The 27,241-nt window shown below is 36.7% G+C and overlaps 1 protein-coding gene across 2 annotated transcripts in view; it reads left to right on the top strand.

Annotated features, from left to right (window-relative positions):
* CNTN1 (contactin 1) overlaps positions 1–27,241 on the top strand; it is a 409,365-nt gene that overhangs the window by 362,569 nt on the left and 19,555 nt on the right. For both annotated transcript variants that reach the window (XM_033222420.1, XM_033222419.1), the window contains exon 23: positions 311–467. In XM_033222420.1, coding sequence (XP_033078311.1) covers positions 311–467 — 157 coding nt within the window. The remainder of the gene's footprint in view (positions 1–310; positions 468–27,241) is intronic.

Raw genomic sequence — 27,241 nt, 5'->3', positions numbered from 1 at the left:
TTTTAGGCTTTTTTGCTAAAAAGGCATATTCTTTCTATATTTTTATTTTGGGTCATCTCAAAAAATAAAATTTAGATGCTTAAGTCACATCTCCTTGGATAATCCTAAAAACTTGCAAAAATCAACATTGTGAATTGAAACTAGCATGATTTTTTTCATCTAGTTTTAAATTTATTAATTTTTTCCTCTTGTTTTAAATTTATTACTTTTTGTTAATCAAAGTGTAAGCATTTTTATTCTGGTTTTAGTGTTAGAGCACTGGCTCATTATTATGACTTTACTGCATATTTACCTTTCTGTATTTTATAAGGTACTCTACAGACCTGATGGTCAGCACGATGGCAAACTGTATTCAACTCACAAACACTCCATAGAAGTCCCAATCCCGAGAGATGGAGAATACGTTGTGGAGGTTCGCGCGCACAGTGATGGAGGAGATGGAGTGGTGTCTCAAGTCAAAATTTCAGGTGAGTGAGTCATTTAAGACACATTTCAACTAAGTATTTGTGAGTTTCTAGACCCTATGGATTCCCAAGGGTACGGATAAGCCTGATACTCACACCAGTATCCATATTTTCCTAAGTAGATTTGACATATCAAGGATTCCCTGAAACTTGGTATTTCTCCTCTTATGAGTCACAAAAGTAAATCTGTGACATACCACATACTTGTTGATTATTATCTCAATGTCAAAGTACAGTTGAAATCTTTCAGACCTAAGACGAACAAGTTTTGGGGATCCAATTTACAGTATGGGATGTATTAGTTTATTTGATTGTGGTAATCATTATACAATGTATACATTTATCAAATCCTCATGTTGTTCACCTTGAATATATTTAATCTTTGTCAATGAAATATTTTCAAATAAAAAGCACAATTAAAATGACATAATTTATTGAACACTATATAATACTAGGCTATTATTTAATAACCAAACTTCTCTTATATCAAAAGGAAATACACTAGGCTATTTTTAATACTCTAACTTTCTTTCACTTGGTCTATACATATTGATATAGTAGTATAAGAGAAAAACACTAAATTATTGCCGCTTTGCCTTTCTCTTTCTCTATCTTATCTATTCCTTTTCTACAAACTCTATTTCTCACAACTTTGTTTAATTTGGAAATACATATATCTGAGGCAGTAATTTCTTTATTTGTAGCACTCTGTTATTTAATTTTTGATATATTTTTCTCAACCTATGTGCATGATATGGTTTAATTATACTGAATTTCAATAGATGTTAATTTGAGGAAATTTGAGGAAATCAGAGGGAAATATCACCATTATTTCAAGGAAAGTAAAGCACAAAGTGACTAAATAAATTGTTCTTGAACCCTAGGCCTTCTTTCTCTTGTGTAGAAGCCATCCACAGTGAGCTTTTGCTTTCTGTATCCACCCGTGGTTCATCATTCCTCATGGAAAGGAGAACCTAGCTTCCGGGATTTAGACTAGAGGTTTTCAGCAAGAGATGCTGTAGCAGTGATGGTAACATCAGTTTATCTATCACTAACAGCACCAGTAAATGTTAAACAGTTGAATCACTAGGGATAGAGGAAATCACTGTTTATAATGTTTGCCTATTTCTGTGGTGTAAATATTCTCACTATGTGTGATTTCAAGCTTCCTGTATGAGAAGCTTTGACATACCAGAAGGTCCTAGATCAAAGATGATAATAAATAATTTGTAAGAAAATTTGGTTAATCTGTACAACAAACCCCATGACACAAATTTACCTATATAATAAATCTGCATATATACCCCTGAACTTAAAATAAAAGTTAAATTTTAAGAAAACTAAAACAAAAATAAAAGAAAATTGAAAATTTGGTGATTTTGATCTAAATAAATGAATGTGCTATATATTAAACCAACAAAAAATCCTTTAACACAATTCCAGAGTCTTTAATGGTGTTTAATAAATGCTGGCTTCAATTGTATGCCATGTTTTGTGAAATTTGCCACAATTCATATATACATCCTTTACAAATCAAAATAGAACTTTGATTTTTTTAGTGTAATCATCAGTAATTTTGTCTTTTAAGAAAATATAGAAATTACAGACATGTGAAAGGAAAAGAAAATAATCATGTTCCAAACACCCTAAAATAGCTACTGCTAATCCTTAGTTGAATTTACTTATAGTCACTCTGTATACATATATAGTTTCATGTTTCAGTTTCCATTTATTTTGCAAATTGTATTTAAAATTATAAATGATATTCTTTCAAACAAATATGCAAACTCATTAAAGTTTTTCTATTATAGATAATACTTTACAGTCCATTTTCATAAATTAATCTTTCTTCAGGTTAAATTTAAATATAAGACAGTGTTTTAGTCGGTTACTGAAGCTTGTGCATTTGTCACGTATTTCTCGTGTCATGGTTTTCATCTCTGTCATTTCGTTTATGATCTTCTCTGCATTAATTAGTCTAGCTGTCAATTCTTCCACTTTTTTTTCAAGATTTTTAGTTTCTTTGCTCTGGGTACGTAATTCCTCCTTTAGCTCTGAGAGGTTTGATGGACTGAAGCCTTCTTCTCTCATCTCGTCAAAGTCATTCTCTGACCAGCTTTGATCCGTTGCTGGCGATGGGCTGCGCTCCTTTGCAGGGGGAGATGTGCTCTTATTTTTTGAATTTCCAGCTTTTCTGCCCTGCTTCTTCCCCATCTTTGTGGTTTTATCTGTCTCTGGTCTTTGATGATGGTGACGTACTGATGGGGTTTTGGTATAGGTGTCCTTCCTGTTTGATAGTTTTCCGTCTGACAGTCAGAAGGACTGTCTGTTGGTCTGTTGGAGATTGCTTGGGGTCCACTCCAGACGCTGTTTGCCTGGGTGTCAGCAGCAGAGGTTGCCGAAGATAGAATATTGCTGAACAGCGAGTGTACCTGTCTGATTCTTTCTTTGGAAGTTTCCTCTCAGGGGTGACCCCACCCTGTGAGGTGTGGGGTGTCAGACTGCCCCTAGTGGGGGATGTCTCCCAGCTAGGCTACTCAGGGGTCAGGGACCCACCTGAGCAGGCAGTCTGTCCGTTCTCAGATCTCAACCTCCGCGTTAAGAGATCCACGGCTCTCCCCAAAGCTGTCAGACAGAGTCATTCGGGTCTGCAACGGCCCCGCTCTTTCCCCTAATGGACTGCAGCTGTGCGCTGTCCGCAGAGGTAGAGTCTACAGAGACAGGCAGGCTTCCTTGAGCTGCTGTGAGCTCCACCCAGTTCGAGCTTCCCAGCGGCTTTGTTTACCTACTTAAGCCTCAGCAATGGCGGGCGCCCCTCCCCCAGCCTCGCTGCTGCCTTGCGTATAGATCGCCGCAGACTGCTGTGTTAGCAGTGAGGGAGGCTCCGTGGGCGTGGGACCCTCCCGGCCAGGTATGGGATATATTCTCCTGGTGTGCCTGTTTCCTTAAAGCGCAGTATTGGGGTGGGAGTTACCCGATTTTCCAGGTGTTGTGTGTCTCAGTTCCCCTGGCTAGGAAAAGGGATTCCCTTCCCCCTTGCGCTTCCAGGTGAGGCGATGTCTCGCCCTGCTTCAGCTCACGCTGCTCAGGCTGCAGCAGCTGACCAGCACCGATTGTCCGGCACTCCCTAGAGAGATGACCCCAGTACCTCAGTTGAAAATGCAGAAATCACCGGTCTTCTGTGTCGCTCACGCTGGGAGTTGGAGACTGGAGCTGTTCCTATTCGGCCATGTTGGAGACTGGAGCTGTTCCTATTCGGCCATCTTGCTCGATCAACTGGAAGAAAGAGTATCAGCGATTGAGGATCAAATGAATGAAATGAAGCGAGAAGAGAAACAAAAAGAAAAAAGAAGAAAAAGAAATGAACAAAGCCTGCAAGAAGTATGGGATTATGTAAAAAGACCAAATCTACGTCTGATTGGGGTGCCTGAAAGTGAGAGGGAAAATGGAACCAAGTTGGAAAACACTCTTCAGGATATCATCCAGGAGAACTTCCCCAACCTAGTAGGCAGGCCAACATTCAAATTCAGGAAATACAGAGAACGCCACAAAGATACTCCTCCAGAAGAGCAACTCCAAGACACATAATTGCCAGATTCACCAAAGTTGAAATGAAGGAAAAAATCTTAAGGGCAGCCAGAGAGAAAGGTCGGGTTACCCACAAAGGGAAGCCCATCAGACTAACAGCAGACCTCTCGTCAGAAACTCTACAAGCCAGAAGAGAGTGGGGGCCAATATTCAACGTTCTTAAAGAAAAGAATTTTCAACCCAGAATTTCATATCCAGCCAAACTAAGCTTCATCAGTGAAGGAGAAATAAAATCCTTTACAGATAAGCAAATGCTTAGAGATTTTGTCACCACCAGGCCTGCCTTACAAGAGACCCTGAACGAAGCCCTAAACATGGAAAGAAACGACCGGTACCAGCCATTGCAAAAACATGCCAAAATGTAAAGAACATCGAGGCTAGGAAGAAATTGCATCAACTAACGAGCAAAATAACCAGTTAATATCATAATGACAGGATCAAGTTCACACATAACAATATTAACCTTAAATGTCAATGGACTAAATGCTCCAATTAAAAGACACAGACTGGCAAACTGGATCAAGAGTCAAGACCCATCAGTCTGCTGTATTCAGGAGACCCATCTCACATGCAGAGACATACATAGGCTCCAAATAAAGGGATGGAGGAAGATCTACCAAGCAAATGGAGAACAAAAAAAAGCAGGGGTTGCAATCCTAGTCTCTGATAAAACAGACTTTAAACCATCAAAGATCAAAAGAGACAAAGAAGGCCATTACATAATGGTAAAGGGATCAATTCAACAGGAAGAGCTAACTCTCCTAAATATCTATGCACCCAATACAGGAGCACCCAGATTCATAAAGCAAGTCCTTAGAGACCTACAAAGAGACTTAGACTCCCATACAATAATAATGGGAGACTTCAACACTCCACTGTCAACATTAGAGAGATCAACGAGACAGAAAGTTAACAAGGATATCCAGGAATTGAACTCATCTCTGCACCAAGCCGACCTAATAGACATCTATAGAACTCTCCACCCCAAATCAACAGAATATACATTCTTCTCAGCACCACATCACACTTATTCCAAAATTGACCACGTAATTGGAAGTGAAGCACTCCTCAGCAAATGTCAAAGAACAGAAATTATAACAAACTGTCTCTCAGACCACAGTGCAATCAAACTAGAACTCAGGACTAAGAAACTCAATCAAAATCGCTCAACTACATGGAAACTGAACAACCTGCTCCTGAACGACTACTGGGTACATAACGAAATGAAGGCTGAAATAAAGATGTTCTTTGAAACCAATGAGAACAAAGATACAACATACCAGAATCTCTGGGACACATTTAAAGCAGTGTGTAGAGGGAAATTTATAGCACTAAATGCCCACAAGAGAAAGCAGGAGAGATCTAAAATTGACACTCTAACATCACAATTAAAAGAACTAGAGAGGCAAGAGCAAACACATTCAAAAGCTAGCAGAAGGCAAGAAATAACTAAGATCAGAGCAGAACTGAAGGAGATAGAGACACAAAAAACCCTCCAAAAAATCAATGAATCCAGGAGTTGGTTTTTTGAAAAGATCAACAAAATTGAGAGACCGCTAGCAAGACTAATAAAGAAGAAAAGAGAGAGGAATCAAATAGTCGCAATAAAAAATGATAAAGGGGATATCACCACCAACCCCACAGAAATACAAACAACCATCAGAGAATACTATAAATGCCTCTACGCAAATCAACTAGAAAATCTAGAAGAAATGGATAATTTCCTGGACACTTACACTCTCCCAAGACTAAACCAGGAAGAAGTTGAATCCCTGAATAGACCAATAGCAGGCTCTGAAATTGAGGCAACAATTAATAGCCTACCACCAAAAAAAGTCCAGGACCAGATGGATTCACAGCTGAATTCTACCAGAGGCACAAGGAGGAGCTGGTACCATTCCTTCTGAAACTATTTCAATCAATAGAAAAAGAGGGAATCCTCCCTAACTCTTTTTATGAGGCCAACATCATTCTGATACCAAAACCTGGCAGAGACACAACAAAAAAAGAGAATTTTAGACCAATATCCCTGATGAACATCGATGCAAAAATTCTCAATAAAATACTGGCAAACCGGATTCAGCAGCACATCAAAAAGCTTATCCACCATGATCAAGTGGGCTTCATCCCTGGGATGCAAGGCTGGTTCAACATTCGCAAATCAATAAACGTAATCCAGCATATAAACAGAACCAAAGACAAGAACCACCTGATTATCTCAATAGATGCAGAAAAGGCTTTTGACAAAATTCAACAGCCCTTTATGCTAAAAACGCTCAATAAATTCGGTATTGATGGAACGTACCTCAAAATAATAAGAGCTATTTATGACAAACCCACAGCTAATATCATACTGAATGGGCAAAAACTGGAAAAATTCCCTTTGAAAACTGGCACAAGACAGGGATGCCCTGTCTCACCACTCCTATTCAACATAGTGTTGGAAGTTCTGGCTAGGGCAATCAGGCAAGAGAAAGAAATCAAGGGTATCCAGTTAGGAAAAGAAGAAGTCAAATTGTCCCTGTTTGCAGATGACATGATTGTATATTTAGAAAACCCCATTGTCTCATCCCAAATTCTCCTTAAGCTGATAAGCAACTTCAGCAAAGTCTCAGGATACAAAATTAATGTGCAAAAATCACAAGCATTCTTATACACCAGTAACAGACAAGCAGAGAGCCAAATCAGGAATCAACTTCCATTCACAATTGCTTCAAAGAGAATCAAATACCTAGGAATCCAGCTTACAAGGGATGTAAAGGACCTCTTCAAGGAGAACTACAGACCACTGCTCAGTGAAATCAAAGAGGACACAACAAATGGAAGAACATACCATGCTCATGGATAGGAAGAATCAATATCGTGAAAATGGCCATACTGCCCAAGGTTATTTATAGATTCAATGCCATCCCCATCAAGCTACCAATGACTTTCTTCACAGAATTGGAAAAAACGGCTTTAAAGTTCATATGGAACCAAAAAAGAGCCCGCATTGCCAAGACAATCCTAAGTCAAAAGGACAAAGCTGGAGGTTTCACGCTACCTGACTTCAAACTATACTACAAGGTACAGTAACCAAAACAGCATGGTACTGGTACCACAACAGAGATATAGACCAATGGAACAGAACAGAGTCCTCAGAAATAATACCACACATCTACAGCCATCTGATCTTTGACAAACCTGACAAAAACAAGAAATGGGGAAAGGATTCCCTATTTAATAAATGGTGCTGGGAAAATTGGCTAGCCATAAGTAGAAAGCTGAAACTGGATCCTTTCCTTACCCCTTATACGAAAATTAACTCAAGATGGATCAGAGACTTAAATGTTAGACCTAATACCATAAAAACCCTAGAAGAAAATCTAGGTAGTACCATTCAGGACATAGGCATGGGCAAGGACTTCATGTCTAAAACACCAAAAGCAACGGCAGCAAAAGCAAAAATTGACACATGGGATCTAATTAAACTAAAGAGCTTTTGCACAGCAAAAGAAACTACCATCAGAGTGAACAGGCACCTACAGAATGGGAGAAAATTTTTGCAACCTACTCATCTGACAAAGGGCTAACATCCAGAATCTACAAAGAACTCAAACAAATATACAAGAAAAAACAAACAACCCCATCAAAAAGTGGGGAAAGGATATGAACAGACATTTCTCAAAAGAAGACATCCATACAGCCAACAGACACATGAAAAAATGCTCATCATCACTCGCCATCAGAGAAATGCAAATCAAAACCACAATGAGATACCATCTCACACCAGTTAGAATGGCAATCATTAAGAAGTCAGGAAACAACAGGTGTTGGAGAGGATGTGGAGAAATAGGAACACTTTTACACTGTTGGTGGGATTGTAAACTAGTTCAACCATTATGGAAAACAGTATGGCGATTCCTCAAGGATCTAGAACTAGATGTACCATATGACCCAGCCATCCCACTACTGGGTATATATCCAAAGGATTATAAATTACTCTACTACAAAGACACATGCACACGTATGTTTATTGCGGCACTATTCACAATAGCAAAGACTTGGAATCAACCCAAATGTCCATCTGTGACAGACTGGATTAAGAAAATGTGGCACATATACACCATGGAATACTATGCAGCCATAAAAAAGGATGAGTTTGCGTCCTTTGTAGGGACATGAATGCAGCTGCAATCCATCATTCTTAGCAAACTATCACAAGAAGAGAAAACCAAACACCGCATGTTCTCACTCAGAGGTGGGAACTGAACAATGAGATCACTTGGACTCGGGAAGGGGAACATCACACACTGGGGCCTATCATGGGGAGGGGGGAGGAGGGAGGGATTGCATTGGGGAGCTATACATGATATAAACGTCATGCACATGTACCCTAGAACTTAAAGTATAATAAAAATAAATAAATAAATAAATAAATAAATAAATAAATAAAAATAAAAAATAAAAAAAAAAAGACAGTGTTTTAGGTTGCCAAATTTCTTTAAAAACATTTACTAATTTCTATTCCTGTTATCATTGTATATAAGTGCTTTTCTCACTGCACCACTCTAATGTTATTGTCTTTCTTTTTAGTCATTGCTAATTTGACATGAGAAAAAAGAATTTTCTTATTTTTGAAACATTTTCTATATTCCAAACTTTGTTGACACCTTCAATAGTTTTACACTTAGTGGGCTGTTTCACAAAAGGAAATCAGAGGGAAATATCGCCATTATTTCAAGGAAGGTAAAGCACAAAGTGACTAAATAAATTGTTCTTGAACCCTGGGCCTTCTTTCTCTTGTGTAGAAGCCATCCACAGCGAGCTTTTGCTCTCTGTATTTTGCTCCCTTGGTTCATCATTCCTCATGGAAAGGAGAACCTAGCTTCTGGGATTTAGACTAGAGATTTTCAGCAAGAGATGCTGTAGCAGTGATGGTAACATCAGTTTATCTATCACTAATGGCACCAGTAAATGTTAAACAGTTGAATCACTAGGGATAGGGGAAATCCCTGTTTATAATGTTTGCCTATTTCTGTAGTGTAAATATTCTCACTATGTGTGATTTCAAGCTTCCTAAGTGATGTCACTCATTGTGGAGCTGTGAAGAGCTACCCAGTAGCACATCATTATATGTAATTGCCACCATACAGATACAATAAGAACCTCAAAAACATTGACATTATAATATACTAAAATATTAAGAAGTGATGAGTTTTGAGTATTTACTACATTTGTTTTAAGTTAACTAAGTTTACATAAATCACATTTTAATAATTACGTTTTTAACGCATTGCTCATACATTTCCTAAAAAATTCACAATCAGATTTCAGGGGTTGTATGGGTTGATTTCAGCATACCACAGGTGTAATTTGATATTTCAGTATAAATAGCTCATGTATAGAAGAAATAGAGTTTTTTTTTTAAAAAATCCCAAACCTAACTCCGTATATTTTTCATATTTTTCTGTTTTGCCAACTAATGGACAACATTCTTATTGATTTCAGAATTTCTATTATTTGTCTCTTAACCATAACAGTACAAATAAACTGTAGAATTAACATTATGAAATGTCAGATGCTTGGTGAATAACATTCTAGAATATTCTTGTTTTTAAGTTTTAATGAGGAAAATGTGCAAATACAAACAGAAATTACAGGTTTTCTTCTAAATTTAAAGACTCTTAGTACTTTCCTTTCTTTTGGTTTTCATGCCCCAAATACGTAGCCAGGATTATAACACACTACTAGATTTTAATGTTTATAAGCATTATGCTGTTTGTTCATTCATTCATTCATTCATTCATTCAACAAATAGACATTAAATACCTACAATACAGGAGTCACAGTTCACATCTTTAAAATGTGCTAGGATTTACATATTCCCACATCCCTCCTTGACCCTGCTGCAATTCTAATGATCCTCTTGCCTCCCAGTGTTGGCCTCCTAAGGCCTATTATCTACGCAACAGACAGAGGGGGTCTTTTAAAACACAAATGAAATTATGTAACTCTCCTCTTAGAAAGATGACTCATACAGAACATCTGCATTTCTTACTGTGGTTTATAGTGGTCTATATAATTCACTCTCTCTGTCATCTAAATTAAGTGCTTTATCCTTTTCTCTATTGACATTTCTCTTCTTGAACACACCAGTGTTATCCCTGCCTTGAGGCACCTGTACTTGTTCTTCCTTCTGCCTGGAATTCTCTGCATCTTGGCATGTTAGGTTCATTCTCATCATTCTTGTTTCTGTTCAGATGTCACCTTCTCAGAAAAGCTCTATATATGGCCAGCAATTAAGGTAGCAGCCTACTCTGAGTAAATCTTCCTTATATCATAGCACTGTTTACTTTTCATCCTAATATTAGTAACCATGTAAAAATATCTTACTTATTTGTGTTTGTTTATAACATCACTCTCCATCCTTACTTGAAGCTAAGCTCCATGGGAGCAAGCTCTTGTTTGCCTCAGTTGGCCTTTGAATCTCCAGCACTTAGGGGACTATCTGGCATGTAGCAGGGCTTTAGCAAATAACTGTTGAATTAATTCATGATTTATGTATAGAGAAAAGCTCACAAACAAGAATAACTTGGGCAACTTAAAACTATAGTTTTCATCTCTAGAAATCTGATATAGTTCCCTATTAGGTGCATGATTTATATTATGTCATGTGCTGATCCAAAAATTTGATTCTTAAAAAAATTGAGACTTCCTTTTAGACATATTTTGGAAATACTTTATATTTGATTATCTGTAACTGCACTTCTCTCTGACATGAATCCTGTTATCCATTGCTTTAATAACTTATTCCTCATCGAATATTTGTAGTGCATGTCAAGGCAAACGTAACACCGCGAATGTTTCATCACACACATACTATCTCTAATAAGTTCTATATTATCCTTTAAAAACCATTTAAATAAGTTATTATGTGCAAATTAAGAAACTATACATATAGCTCTAATTTTCAATATTAATTTCAATAAGCTAATTTGGATTACTACATATTTTCTATAAATTTTAGAATATCATTTGACAAGGATCCTTGGTCATAAATAAATATCTGGAGAGAAGCACATATTTAATTATTTGTAGTGAACATGCATATTTTCAGTCTTTATTTTTCTTTTTAGTTTTAATAGCTGAATTGAGAAAGACTTTTCAGAACATTTTAGAGTCTGAATATTTTTCTACAGAAAGAAGTAGTCATTTGAAATTTTTAAGGTAGGAATAACATGATCAGATTTTTTCAACTGAAAAATCATATTGGTGATTGTGGAAAATATATATAGTAGGGGACTAAGATGTAAGGAGATGAAGTACAAGATTATTGCCATAGAATGATTTAAAGATAATGATGTTCTGGGACAGGCACAGTGGCTCACACCTGTAATTCCAGCACCTTGGGAGGCTGAGGCAGGCGGATCACGAGGTCAGGAGATCGAGACCATCCTTGCTAACACAGTGAAAGACCATCTCTACTAAAAATACAAACAAAACTAATTAGCTGGGTGTGGTGGCAGGTGCTTGTAGTCCCAGCTATTCGGGAGGCTGAGGCAGGAGAATGGTGTGAACCCGGGAGCACAGACTGTGCCACTGCACTCCAGCCTGGGGAGAGAATGAGACTTCCATCTCAAAAAAAAAAAAAAGAAAAAAGGTAATGATGTCCTGGACTGGAAAGAAGACAGTGGTGGATATCTAGGATAGATTCTAAAAGAGCAAGGCATTTTTTCCATTTGATTTAAAGTTACTATATATTCATTTTGTGTATTTTGTCTTCTAATAAATCTGTAATTTATCCTGATATTACCACCAATGATGTAATTCGGATATTTAACCTACTATTTTTGTTAACTCCAAGCTATTAAGTCAAACTATATAACCAAACCCACTGACTTAAACACTGTGATGGAAAACACATTTTGTTGTTTTGCTTTGTTCTCTTCTGCCCAGTAGAAGAGGAAGGTCTAGAAAACTATTTTTTGGGTAGAACTTTTTACACATTTAACTCCATCATTACTCCTGTGCTCCCTTCTCCACTTCCTAAGTCTTGTGGTGTAAGAGGGACAAGAGGATAGTGGGATGTTTAGATTCATTTCATACATTATTAAATTTAGTCTGTGATTAAGACACAATCAGATATCATTCAGGAAATGCTGTCTCTTCAACCATCTTGAAATAAACAAATATTTTATTTTCCTTTACACTATTTTTCATGGGATCCATTTGAGCATTCAAGTATATAAATCCAGCCTATATATTTTTAGGTTGACAAATAGCTTACATTTAAATTACCTCTAAAATATGTATTCCGTTCATTACCATTGAATCATGACTAATCACTCAAAGCCTTGCCTAACTGTAGAAATGTACTTAGCACTCCCAGTTTTGTAACAAACATGAAGTTGGAAGATAAATTATTTGGACAAAGTAATATTTTGTGAGTCTCTAAATTCAACTTTGGGAGGCAACTCATAGCCTTGATGATTATTAACATAACTCCTGCAGTGACCAGGTTTGATCCAGCAGTTGTTGGGCAACTCCCAGCACAGGGAGTTTCCAGAGTCTTAATTGTCCTTCAGAAACTTTGAGTACAACTTCTAGAAGCACATTGTAACTCTATGCCAGGCCATAAATAGCACCTCTGTATCGAAACTAACCTGAGTTTTTTTGAAATTTTCCCTAAGGTTTCCATTAGCTGCTACCAAGTTCTCACAACTTCAGCATTTTATTTTGCTCATTTACTTAGACTCAGAAATAATTTTGCTGAAACATTCCTCAATGGAACACGTGTAAGAATGGAAAGGAAAATTTAAAATAATCCTCCAAGATTTACTTTCTACTACAATTTTCATTAATGAAATAAAGTCTTAGTCTCCAGAGCTATATTTTAGTATGATGTGCAAATGAATTTTTCCTATGATAAAATAAACTCTTCAAACATTACAGATTTTCAAAAACACCTTTGTTCCCTAGTAAATTAATTCATTCAATAAGTTTCTAAACACCAACCATATGTCAGGCATTCTGCTGGGCTATTTGGTTACAATAATTGCAAACCCTCCTGAAGTTCCCATTCTAATGGGTATCTGAAGAATAAAGAACCAACAAACAAATAGTAAAACAATTAGAATTAATAAAAACACAAGGAAAAATGAGTGGCTAATATAAAAAGAGGTAGTTTTGGGTAGGATGATTAGGTCAAGCCTCACTAGGAAGGTGATGTAGGCTGAAATCTAAAGGACAGGACCTAGCCATATGACAAAAGTGTGGGTAAAGGAAGAGCTTGTCATGTCAACGACCTGAAAGGAGGCTGGTGTAACTAGCATGTAGTGAGGATAAAGAGTCATGTGGGATAAGGTTGGAGAGGTAACAGGGGTAAAGTTATGAACAGCCTGGCCTTGATTACAGCTAAAAGGCAATACTCAGATGTTTGTAATTTCTTGTAAATTCAATGGAAAAATGTTGATGTGCTTTCAGGAGATAAATGATGTGATCTAATTTAAGATTTTTTTTTCTTTTGTGCAGAAAATAGATTGGAGTGAGACAAAAGGGGAGGGAGTTGATAGAGCTGGTGAGAAGAGAGTAAGTCTGAGACACAATCAGAACGAGGCACTCTCTTTCAGAAATAATTAATTTATAGGCTACTGCAGGTTTTTTTTATGACTCTAAGAAGCAAAGCAAATCATGACAAGATCTTTTCTAGGATAAATGATTAAAGATTGTATGTGAAGACCCCAGGTCCTGCTTTTCTATGACTTCCCAATTCTTCCCCTTCTGCCTTTTGGTGGCAGGAGAGTCTGGAGGGAATGTAGTGTCCACATATTTACCCCAGGGAGACACAGGAGGGCATTAAGAGCAAGAAGAATGATGCTGAGATTCTGAGAGAAAATGCTTCATACCTTCTCAAAAACTAAAGAGTTTTATATGATAATCATCAAAACTAACTTAGAGAACCAAGCCAAATGTGGATATTTTAGGAAATATGAAATGAAATGAAAGAAGGAAAATAAATTAGCTTTTAGCTTCTAAATCAGTTTCATGGTATAGAAATTGATATTTTTAGTAGCACCATTAAAATTACAGAACAAAAGCTCCAGATACTGAAGTGATATGATGAAGATATTTAAAAGCAAGATTTACCCAATATTCAGAAAATAGTGATTAATATAACCTAATTATCAAGGCCCACAGACAAGAGTGTGGCCATTATATTTAGTTACTTCCCATATTTTCATTTTCAGTATTGTGACAAACTCATAATGGATATCTTTGTATATAGACCTTTTTTCTGGATTCCCAATTATCTTCTTAGAATGATTGCTAGAACTGCAATTACTGGATTAAAGGGCATGACTTTTTAAACGCTTAGCATATACTTGCCAAACTGTCAACTAAACAGCAATGCCTGCCTTTTATCATTAAACAATTTTTTGTAGCATTTTGTCCTTTTAAAAATCTTTGTTAAGCAAAAATACTATTTCACTATTTTTTATTAGTATTAATGTAAATACACAGATGTATTTGACAGCTGTTTATAGTTCCATTTCTATAAAATTCTGTTCATGCCCTTTCTATGTTTCATAATAAGAACTTTCTTTAAAATGTTATAATCAATGAATAAAGGAAGATTATAAAAGTTTTCCTGCCATATTTGTGTAAATATTTTTCCAGGTTTATGTTTAAATGTTATTGCGATAGATTGGCATGGTTTATTTTTATGCAAAATGATGAATTCTGATTATAAAAGTCCCCAAATATATCATGAACATAAACAAAAAGTCACAAAATAATACATATAAGGTCATGTATCACATAACAAAATTTCCATCAATGATGTACCACATATAAGATGGTTGTCCCATAAGATTATAATTCTACATTTTTGCTCTACCTTTTCTATATGTATGTATGTATATACAAATACTTGCCATTGTATTACAATTGGCTACAGTATTCAGTACAGTAATATGCTTATGCTGTGGAGGTCTGTAGCCTGACAGCAATAGATTGTAAATACACTATGCCTTCTAGGTATAGTCGTATGTTCACACAATGAGGAAGTTGCCTAATGACACATTTCTATGAAGACATTCCTGTCATCAAGCTACGCGTAACTATAAGCCCATTTATAAGAAGTTTAAAAATAGAAAATACATTGATATTTAAAGAGGTTTGTGTGTTTAATATAAACACACACACACATATTTATATATAACATGTGAAATTTCCCCAAAAATAGAATGATTGATGCAAAATTCAGTACAGTGTTGCCTCTGAGGATTGATTGGGGAATTATCAGGAAGAGGCTTCTGGGGTAATGCCTGTGTTCTATTTCTTTGCCTGGCTGGTGAGTACACAGGCATTGATGGTATTGTTTTTAAATTATGTTTTTAGGCCAGGCATGGTGGCTCATGCCTGTAATCCCAGCACTTTGGGAGGCCAAGGTGGGTTGATCACTTGAGGTCAGAAGTGTGAGACAAGCCTGACCAAAGTGGTAAAACCCCATCTCTACTAAAAATATGAAAATTAGCCGGGCATAGTGGCACACACCTGTAATCCCAGCTACTCAGGAGGCTGATGCAGGAGAATTGCTTGAACCCAGGAGGCTGAGGTTGCAGTGAGCCAAGAATGCGCCGTCACACACCAGCCTGGGTGACAGAGCAAGATTCCATCTCAAAAATAAATAAAGTTTTAAAAATTACTAATTTACATAATTTATTTTTAAGTGGCAAAGTCAAAAGAAGGTTGAAGTAGTTGAGTAAAGAATAGTTAGTTTGGCATTTTGGAGGTCTATGTATTAGTTTTCCAGGGCTGCCATGACAGTACCACAGACTGGGTGGCTTTGTTCATTTTCTCACAATTTTGGAGGCCCGATCAAGGTGTTGGCAGGGTTGGTGTCTTCTAAGGCCCCTCACCTTGGCTTGTAGATGGCCCTGTCTTCCCGTGGCCTTCCCTCAGTGTGTGTGTGTGTGTGTGTGTGTGTGTGTGTGTACGCATGTGTGTTGTACTTTCTTCTTCTAAGGACTCCATTTATATTGCATTAGACCCATTCTAATGACTTTATTTTACCCTAATTATCTATTGAAAGACCCTATCCCAAATGCAGTCACTTTCTGAGGTACTAGGGCATTAGAACTTTGATATATGAATTTGGGAGGGACAAAATTCTGCCCAAACAGAAGTCATTGGTAGTTTCAAGAGAGCAACTTTCACAAAAATAGTGTGGGTGAAAGTCTTATTTCTCTAAGCAAACCTCATAGAACTTACATTTTAAAGCAAGAAGGCAAAATGAATAATATATAGCAATACATAAAGTTTTGTCAGATAGTGATAATATCTGATGGGAGAGAGCAAGGGCATCTGTTTTCACTAAGAGTGCCAGGGAGGAGCTTATTCTGATAAGGAAATACTGGGAAAAAAAATGGAATGAAGCGAGAGAAAAGTCGAAGAAGTTATCTGGAGGGAAGCAAAGATATTCCCACCAGAAGAGTACAAAAGCCCTTAACTGGCTGTACGTTTAGATGTTCAAGGAACAGCAAGGAGACTAGTACAGCTGGGGCCAGGCAAGCCATGGGGAAGACTTAGGTGAATCTGAATCATAGAGAGTTTTATAGGTCCTGATTAAGGACTTTAGATATTATCCTAAAGGTGATAAGAAGCCATTGAACCATTTTAAGGTGGGAAGTGACATGATCAGATTTATATTTTACAATAGAGCATCTCAACCACTCTTTGGAAGGGAAGTAGAAATCTCATGAATGGTGGTGCAAATCTCTGTGAATCTCTGGAAACAGGGGAATCAGTTAGGTCATAGTCCAAGCAAGAGATGAAGATAGCTTTGAAGTAGAAGTGGGAGGTAGTTATATGTAGGATTTATATGGAGGAAGACCCAACAGTATTTTCTGATAATTTTATGAGGTATGTGAAATGAATTTGGCAGAACTTTAAGAATTTAGACCGACCAGCACAATCATCTACTGAAACAACCAGCAGAATTATGTATTAAAACAGAGTCATCTACTGAAAATACATGAAGAAAAGAAGGAGTAGTTCAAATTTTGACAAGCTGAGTTCAGTATGCCATTCAATATGCCTATGAGACATCCAAGTGGAGAGAAAAAGAGAATCATCTAGCAAAACTGAGAAAGCAACTGAGCTCAGATGACATAAACTTGTCAGAGAACCAACTGGCATAATTATATAACTTTATTTGCAATGCATACCAGCCTAGATGGAGATGGAGGAAACAGAGATAGCAGATGTTTGTTGGTGTTGCCCAAAGTTGGCAAATTGCATGGTTAATATAGGTAGAGATCAAGGAAAACAAGGATTTATTACTTCTAGTTAAAGAATAATTAAAAATAGCTGAACAGAGAGTCAGTATCCATTAGAATATTTTCAGCTGTTAGTAACAAACTTTCAACTCAAAATTACTAATGAAAGCCCTTGTGGAATCAGTGTCTCAAAAATATAACTAAAGAACAGATTTTCCCCATTTCTCCACTTGAGAGGTCTCAGCTTCATTCTAAGGCTTGTCCTCTCTGTGGTTGCAAGAATCTGCAGAAGTGTTAGGAATCACACAGACCCTATAATGTCCAAGAAAGAAGAGGTTCTGTCTCTTTTGAAGCTCCATCTTCAAAGAAAGCCCAGCTTTTCACAGAAGCTCCTCAGATAAACCTTCCCCATAATGTTCAGAACTGTGTCAAAAGTCTTTCCTTAAACTAGTTAAAGATCATTTCTATAATTGCTCAAAGTGATCAAGATTCACTGCTGGTCTGGGACTGAGAAAATCTTCCTTGAGGAGTGATAATATCTGAACAAAATGTGAAGAGTGTATTAGCAAAGAAGCAGAGAAAGATTTTTGCATGATGTTCAAAGTTAAATAATGAGGTAAGTAAACACAGACGTAGGATATACCCTTAGAGAAATGGGAGAAGAATTAGGTCAAAGAGCAGCTTCATAAAAATGCAGAGAAAGAGGAATGGAAATTTACAGAAAAGCTAGGATGTTAGCTTCAAAATGCAGGATTGTTTTGGATTCAAGAAAAGAAATTGCTGACAAGATGGATACTGAGATTAAAACAACAATTTATGATGTTGAGCAGATTGCCAAGGATTATGTCAATAAATTGAATTGTAAGAACTATGGTTCAAACAAAGTCAGTAAACACAGGTTTATCCTTTAAAAATATATTATTTGGCTCTATCACTGTTAAATAATATTTAAGTAGTCAAGTAGAGAGGGATATTTAAGGATTGGTTTACATCATTAATGACATAAAAAGTTGTAAATGTTTTTGTTTTGTTTTATATTTTAGATTAGTTATTCCACAATTTTGAAAAATATGAGGCAAATCGTTCACTTCTAAGAGCTGCATTTGGTGATATATTCTAAATTTAGAGTGTTATACTGGGAGAGTAGAATCTGGAAAGAAAATTGCTGAAGGAACTAAAATTGGAACCTAGCATGAGGAGGAACTCCCATATATAGTGAGTGCTTTGGAAAAGGAGGTTAGAAATTAAAGGAATTAATCATTTTTGGATAATGTAATTATAGTGAAGAATTTTCAGAGAATGAACCAATAGTCCTAAGGGAAACACCTTTATTCAAAGATGGTTTTATTTTTCTGAATATTGGGTATTAGCAAAATTTTAGTTTTAATAAAAAGTAATGTGTTTCTCTCTCCTGTATGCGTAACACCAAGGTTTGAGAAACTTAGCTGTAAGTTTCAACCAATTTTATGATATATGCATGAATAAATTAGTCATGAGAATATGGATCTTTTTTAATTATTAGTAAGCCTAATTTTATATTTTTTCTATGAATGTTGATTTACTAATGACATTAAAGTTACATTAAGATATCTCTTCTTTACACTCAAGTGGATTGAAAACATCCTGTTCCTAAGGATGAACTAGATACACCTACCCCCACCCCAAATCATAAGATACTACTTTACATTCTCTCCTGAAATAAGAGCAACACATAAGTTAATTAAAACAATCAGATTATCTTTAATAGATACATGCATCAACCATCAAAACAAAACTTCAAAATTAAATTTCTTTGAAACATTATAGGCTATGTTGAAATTTGTAACCCGCTTAGGAAAATATAAAGACAATTGTCTGTTCTGAGAATGGGAGTTGGGGTTTAAATTTTCCTCCTGAGGTTTGACACTTATTCACTATAGCATAAATTTGAAAACCATTTAGAAAAGAAAGTGACTTTGTGATTGTTAAAAATAAAACCCTTGAAATTTCTCATAAATATAACTGGAAGCCTTTCATGCCATAATAAGGGGGAATATAAAACACTTAAACTGGAAAGTGATATGTCAACATATTAAAATGGTCCATTCGATACTACATTAGGGACCAGCTTTAGTGATTTATGAAGGAACATTTAGGTCTCAAAGAAATTCCCATAGTTGGGTAAGGCTAGAAGCCAGGCCTCTTGGTAGATTATTCACAGTATGAGAGCAGTGCAAAGGACATTCCAGAAGCAGTTTTTATAGACACCTTCTGTAAAATGATCCAGACCAAAACAAAATAAATAACTTAGAACAATTTCAAGAGTATGAGATTCTCCAGCCAGTAGTCTTTCTTCTATAACCTTCCATTTCAGGGCTTGCACACTTGACTCTCACTTCTTTTCCTTAAAAATGGGCTCAAAAGCAAATAAGTAGCCTTAGGTCACCTGGCCAGGAGAATTAGGAAGAGTGAAGGGTATTGAAGTTTACAAAAAATGCAGGAAGAGTCGAGGGTGTTGCAGAGTACAGAGATTGACTCAAGACCCTTAGCCCTTAGAGATGCCTTAGTATTCTGAGGTGTCTGGAAGTCGTGAATCTTTAGGATATCAACATCCATGTAGATGGTCCTTCCAATGCCCTAGCCTCTTAATTTATCTAACTTTTCTTTTCTGATGATCTTGCCCTGTGTCCTGCCTCAGCCACTCACTCATGATCACAGCCTAAACAGGAATTCACAGACTTCAGTGTGAATTTGAATTTGAGGGGTTTCTGAAACTCGGATGGTAAAAAGTTACATTATAATTTTCATGAATTTCTAACTGAAATTTGGCATTTTAAAATATATGAATTTAGGTCACATATTACTCTGTCACCAATAACAATCACAGATATGCTCATATATTTCAGCTATTGAAGTATTACTTCAATAATATATTTCTTAAATCTACTCCTAGATCCTGTTATTTAACGTGTTAATAAGCATACTATTTGAATGTGTTAGTAATGTACATTTGGTTTGATACTTTTATAAATGCATTTCAATATAATAGGTTTTTAAAAAAACTCTATGTTTTATATTTTATGTGTGTAATAAGAGCATTATTCTCAGTATTTTCAGAAATCCACAGACCACTAAATGGGTCCATGACATAAAAAAGTTTAAGAACCCTTGTAAATGTTGATATTACTTAATTACTGCAAACATTTTTAATTTTGATTTTAAATACTGTGTTCTCTGACCACTGACTCTTCTTTTTCTAATTTCCTGAAATCTCTTCCCAACTCCAGCAGTTCTACTTTCCCCCACCCAGACTACCATTGATCCTATTGCTTGTTCCTTTTATTTTTTTGTTCTTCATTCATCCTCATGTCCTCAGCTCCCTCCTTGAATGTCAGCTCAGATTCCATGGTTCATACTGAAAACAACTGCCCTATATACCTTGTCCCTTTTCCTTTTTATGCTTCTCACATGGCCAAACCGAAACTCAGATTAAATATAACTGTTCACATTTTTGTGTCCACATCCAGGCAGAAACCATATGCCCCTACCAAGATCTCCCCTTTGCATTCCCATCCCCAACATTCACCCTCTCACCAGCACCACATACCTGGAGACTCTGAGATCTAATCTGTTCATGCCCTTCAGCCTTGTTTATGACAGTCCCGTACAGAAACTCAGGACTCTCTGATTAACATGGATCCAGGTGCCTGTTTTCTGTCACCTCTAGTCATACTTTACTCTTAAAACCTTCCCACTGTTTCCTCTAAAACTCACCATCAGTTATCAGTAGAATCTTCTGTAACTTCCATCTATTCACTGAATACTTCCTTCACCTTTTAACTTTATCTGAAATCTTGCTCTTCCTGATGACATTGCTCCTTCTGCAGTCTATTCAAAAGTAGTGGCTCGCTCTCTCACACCCCTTGAAGGCTGCACCTGGTGGAGGGTATATGACCTTCCTTCTTGTCACTTCTACAGTATTCTCTTTGTCTCCTGTCTAAAAATCTCTGCTTGGAATCTCATACCATCACCCTCTCCCACCCATTTCCCCTTCTTGTCCAAATTTTCTACCAACTACCAGGGTCACTCTTACTCATTCCTTGAAGATTTTACTTTTCAGATAATTTTCATTATTTCCAAATGACATTGGAGAGAATGCCATTCTCTTTCATACTTCTTTCATACTTTCTAGTAATACAATGTAGGTGTAAATGATTTTTGCATTACTCTGTCCTCTCAGTTTCTTTCTCGTATTGATGTTCTTCCCACAGTTCTACCCTAACCCTTTCCATTAATGTCTTCATAATCTCAAACATCCTATCCTCTGCCCACTTGCTGTCTTTCTTCTTACTTCTGGTACTCAGACTCCCAAAATTTTTTGACCTATCAGGAAGCAAAAGCCACTGATCTGACCACTGTCTGTGTCCCTTACTTTCCTCGTATCCCCACTCTTTCCATATCCAGCTTAAATCCTACAGCCATATAATTACTCCCTTGCATAGACCACCCACTCCACCCAGAGGTTCTCTTTGGCTTCTGTCCCTTCACTATACTCACTTGGCTAAAGTAATGGATTAAATTTAACTCACTACTTGCTCCAAGCCTACACTCTCACAGCTAAAGGTGGCCAGAGAAGAATGCCAACATGAACACTGGTTTCACCTTGAATTCATGACCACAAAACCTCAAGTGGGCCCATAGTGCTGCTGGACCATTCCACTAGTTTTTCCTAGCATATCCACTCTTTCTTTCACCTAAAAAAATATTTCACACCTTCTTTTTCTCTTTCCTTTAATTTCTAACACACCTTTACCATCTTCCCTTTTTAGTCAGTGACCTTGCTCCCTATTTCTCGGAGAAATAAAAGCAATCTGAAGCAGTCAACACCTACATATATGCCCATGTGACCTGCCTTTCTTCCTAAGATCCTGGCTGAATGCTCTGTGCTCCTAAGGATACCCCTCCACATGGAAGCCAGATTCTAACACACCTTGTTAACTCAAGAATATTGCTTCAACTATCCTTTCCTTCCTCTTCTACATCATTATATTTCTTTTTTTCTATTTGATTTTTCTCATCACCATACAAGTATTCTGCAATATTGCCCACCTTTAAATGGGAAAAAACAAATAAGACAAAACAGAGCAACAATTGGAAGAAAGGAAGGAAGGAAGGAAGAAAGAAAGAAAGAAGAAAGAAAGAAAGAAAGAAAGAAAGAAAGAAAGAAAGAAAGAAAGAAAGAAAGAAAAAAGAAAAGAAAGAAAAAAGAAAAGAAAGAAAAAAATGAAGGAAGGAAGGAGGGGAGGAAGGAGAAAAAGAGAGGGCGGGAGAGAGGGAGGGAGGGAGAGAGGGAGGGAGGGAGAGAGGGAAGAAGGGAGGGAAGGAGGGAGGGAGGAAGGAAGGAAGAAAGGAAAAGGAAGGCAGGCAAAAAAAATGAAAGATATGAAGAAAAACAAAAAAAGAAAATCTCTGCCAGTAACTAACGCATGTTCTATTATCTTCTTCAGAGTAAAATTCACCAAATAATTTATCATCTTCACCACCTAATTCCTCTTCCAAAATTCTATCCTAAATTTGGTCCAATCAGATTGTCACCCCAACACCCTGTCAAAATGGCTCTTGTTGAGGTTGCTAATGACCTCCATGTTTCTAATTTAGGAGTAGTCCTCTCCTTACTCAACCGCTTAGCAGCATTGATGCATATGGCCACTTTTTCTTGGCTTTCTGGGCACCAGTCTGTTTTGATTTTTCTTTTCTCCTTATGAGCTGCTATTCTTAGTCTCCTTTTCTGGTTTCTGGTAATCATTCCAAACTTTGAACTTTAACATCTCCCAGGACTCAGTACATCAATAGTTCTTTTCCTCTTAGCCCTTAGGTAATCTCATGCAGTCTCAAGGCTTTAAGTGCATGGCATGTATTTGCTGAAAACAATCAAATGTCAGTCTTCTCTGATTTATTCAGCTGCCTGATTGCTATCTCCATTCAGACATCTAAGTTGAACTCTTCCCCATCTCCCTTTGTTTGCTTTTTCTGCAGTTCTACCCATCTCAATAAAGTATCTCCAATCTTCTTTGAAGTGATTTTTGTTGTCATTTTCTTTAACACACCACATTCATTTCATCAAGAAATCCTGTTGGTTTTACTAGTAAAATAAATGTATTTAGAAATATCCACCTCTGCTGCTACCATCATTGGGTCCAGCCACCACGTGTTGTTTCCATGATTGTTGCACTAGCCATCTAATTGTGCTCTTCGCTTGGTGCTTAACACCTACAATTCATTCTTAATAAAATGACTACAGTGATTATTTTAAAATATGTCAGCTCTTCTCATGTCTCTACACAAAAACCTTTAATGGCTTCCTATCTGAGAAGGGGACTAGATCATATTCATATTTGTATTTTATCTGATCTCTGCCAATCTTGGTCACTACCATTAACTCCCCAGCTCATGACATATAAGCCAGTTTCTGGCAAACATAAGCCTGTTTATTTCCCAATGTCCTACAAAATTTGATTTAACTAATTAAGATGTCTGTAATTTTTTTTTTTTTTTTTTTTTTTTTTTGAGATGGAGTTTCACTCTATCACCCAGGCTGGAGTGCAGAGTAGCACAATCTCGGCTCACTGAAACTTCCACCTCCCAGGTTCAGGCAGTTACCCTGTCTCAGCCTCCCAAGTAGCTGGGATTACAGGTGTATGCCACCAGGCCCGGCTAATTTTTGTATTTTTAATAGAGACACGGTTTTGCCATGTTGGCCAGGCTGGTCTTGAACTCCTTACCTCAGGTGATCCTCCTGCCTTGGCCTCCCAGAGTGCTGGGATTACAGGTGAGAGCCACTGCACCCAGCGAAGATGTCTATAATATTATTATAAATTTGTGTATTTTTTATTATTTATATGTTGTATTAGTACATTCTCACACTGCTATAAAGAACTACCTGAAACTGGGTAATTCATAAAGAAAATAGGTTTAATTGACTCACGGTTTCACAGGCTGTACAGGAAGCATGGCTGGGAAGGCCTCAGGAAACTTACAAACATGGCAGAAGGGTGAAGGGGAAGCAAGCACATTTTCACACAGTGGCAAGAGAGAGAGAGAGAAGGGGGAAGTGCTACACACTTTTAAAGACCTGGATCTCATGAGAACTCACTCACTATCACAAGAACAGCAAGGGGGAAATTCATCCCCATGATCCAATCACCGTCCACCAGGTCCCTCACCCAACACTGGGGATTACAGTTCAACCTGAGACTTGGGTGGGGACACAGCCAAACCATTATCATATGCCTTGATTATTTAGCATAGGTATGTTCTCTTTTTGCGTAAATGAGAATAATGGTGTCTACCTTTGATATGAGCCATAAATGAGTAAATTAAAACTTGTTTTTATATGTCTTAAACGTTTGCCACCCAATTCTAACCAGAAGTATAACTGGGAAAGATAACACTCTATATCAGTACTTCTCAAACTTTCTTCATTATCGACTCCCTAGGAAGCCCTGTTACACATTATTTTTTCAAGTGTTACCACTTATGAAATTTTAATACCAAATATCTACTGTATAGCTGTTTATGTTCTGTGGCTCTTTAGCAATCCAAAACTATTATGAGATTTCAGATTTTCCCAACTCACAAGAACCAACTTTCACTTAGTTGGAGGCCATGTTGGCTCTATTGAGAATGCATGCTCGGTGGAGATTCTCACTCATTCCATTCCCTAGAGACACAGTAAATTCTATGAATCAACCAATCCAAACCTTCGGTAAGCTGTGGTTTTAGAACACATTGTTTTGTGATTTTTTTGTTTGTTTGGTTTTTTGAGACGGAGTCTTGCTCTGTCACCCAGGCTGGAGCACAGTGGTGTGATCTTGGCTCACTGCAAGCTCTGCCTCCCAGGTTCACGCCATTCTCCTGCCTCAGCCTCCCAAGTAGCTGGGACTACAGGCACCCGCCACCATGCCCGATAATTTTTTTGTATTTTTTAGTAGAAACAGGGTTTCACCGTGTTAGCCAGGATGGTCTTGATCTCCTGACCTTGTGATCCACCCACCTCGGCCTCCTAAAGTGCTGGGATTACAGGCGTGAGCCACCATGCCCAGCCTGTTTTGTGATCTTATATAATTAATTTTGTATTGAATTGTACTTTGGTCTTATGCTATTGACTTAGATAGAGGGCAATTAAAAAAAAAGTACAGAAACAAAACAAAAAAATACACAAAATCTACTATCATATTATTCTATAATTGTTGAGGATATATTTCTATATGACACACACAAAAATGTATTCTTTTCAAAGAACTGTAAATGAAAATTCTCTCAGATGGAGTGAACCTATAGAAGTGAGCACCCTGGTCTAGGCCAATAAATAAATATTTAATGTGTAAATAAAGTAATATCATATTAACACTAAATGAGGAGTCTTGAAATTCCTGCACACTATGTATTTAATGGAGAAATCTTGTAAGAGGAAGAATGTAAGGAGGATCACTTCTGTCTAAACTCTGGAACAGTTCATCTCCTAACATCCACCCCACACAAACACATACTAAAAAAAATAATAAGAAGAAAGAAAGAAAGAAGAAAGAAAGAAAGAAAGAAAGAAAGAAGAAATCTACAGTTAAATAATCAATTCTCTGTGAGCAGTCTAGATATTACTTATTGGAATGTATTAAATGGGAGACTCATTCTACACAAACATACACACACACTCTAACTTATCAGCATCCTCCTTCAGTAGAGTGCTCTACTTTAAAAGAACTCTGGGGGTAGAATACTGTGATAAATATGCTTTCCCAAGTTGTTGTATTTCTAGTACTGTGTTAGCATCCAGTACAGATTATATCCCGGATATCTGCCCAAATAGACGGTCCCTTAAACTTTGTCTCTGGTCTTAAGACCAGAAGTAGATAAGCTCTTCCTGAGACATTACTTGTTTTTGTCTTTTGGATAATAAACTCAGTGACTGATGTATTTCTGTGTTTGCACTGCAGGACCAAAGCTCAGAGCCAAATCTGCTACATGCCTCTAGCAAAATATATAAAGTATCATATATTTTACTTTAAAATGTTTGGCTATATATGCAGTGGCTTTAAAAACTGCCTGGAAAAACATAGACACAATAAATATTAGCAATATTCATACTAGCTTTAGTTGATGTTGCTGCTATTTTGGTATTACCTCGTTTTGTATCATTTTTCCTAACTTTATCTTTTTTCCTCTCAATTTTCTTATTTGTTTTCTTTATCATACTTTATAAACTATCAGAAAGCCTTTTTAGAATGAAGTAGCCTATTACTCATAAGTAAATACTTATATTTTATCCCCAAAGAACCTGGCAAACCATTTTGACTCAGTATTTGTTTTTTCAATTTAACTAGCAAAGAAAGTTATCTAGAGAAATACTGTTGGATTACAATATCTGGAAGACTTCAATAGTAAATATCTTAACATTTATCCTCAAGACTATAAAACATGAATCAGATTTCTAATATATGCTTTATAATTAAATTTAGCCCCAAAAGAATTTTTGAAATATTATTTAAAGTTATAAAGAATGCATCTAAAATGTGAGAGCCAATAAAATATAAAGAGAAAACTCTTAAAATGGGCACAAGAAGAAAAATGAACAGAATTAAAAGGCACTTATATATTTAGTGTAATAAATGTTCTTAGCAAACAGAGAACTGGCATGTGTGATTCTAAGATTACATAGATATTGTATTCCAGGCAGAAGTCTAAGATATAAAGCAAACCAATTTGATAGAGAAATATTTGAAGTAGAAAAAGTAATGATGCCATCACATTTGAAAAATATAATCATCATAATTCTTATATTCTTCCAAGTATCTCAAGTGCTTTCATGACATTATATATTCTGAGTTTATTTTTAGAAAGTCTTGGTTTTTGTAAATAAAAAGACATTATTTCTTTTTATACAATCACTAT

This window comes from Trachypithecus francoisi, unplaced genomic scaffold, assembly GCF_009764315.1.
Source record: "Trachypithecus francoisi isolate TF-2019V2 unplaced genomic scaffold, Tfra_2.0 Lachesis_group11, whole genome shotgun sequence".
NCBI classification, from domain to species: Eukaryota; Metazoa; Chordata; class Mammalia; order Primates; family Cercopithecidae; genus Trachypithecus; species Trachypithecus francoisi.
This window is presented reverse-complemented; position numbering and strand designations above follow the sequence as displayed.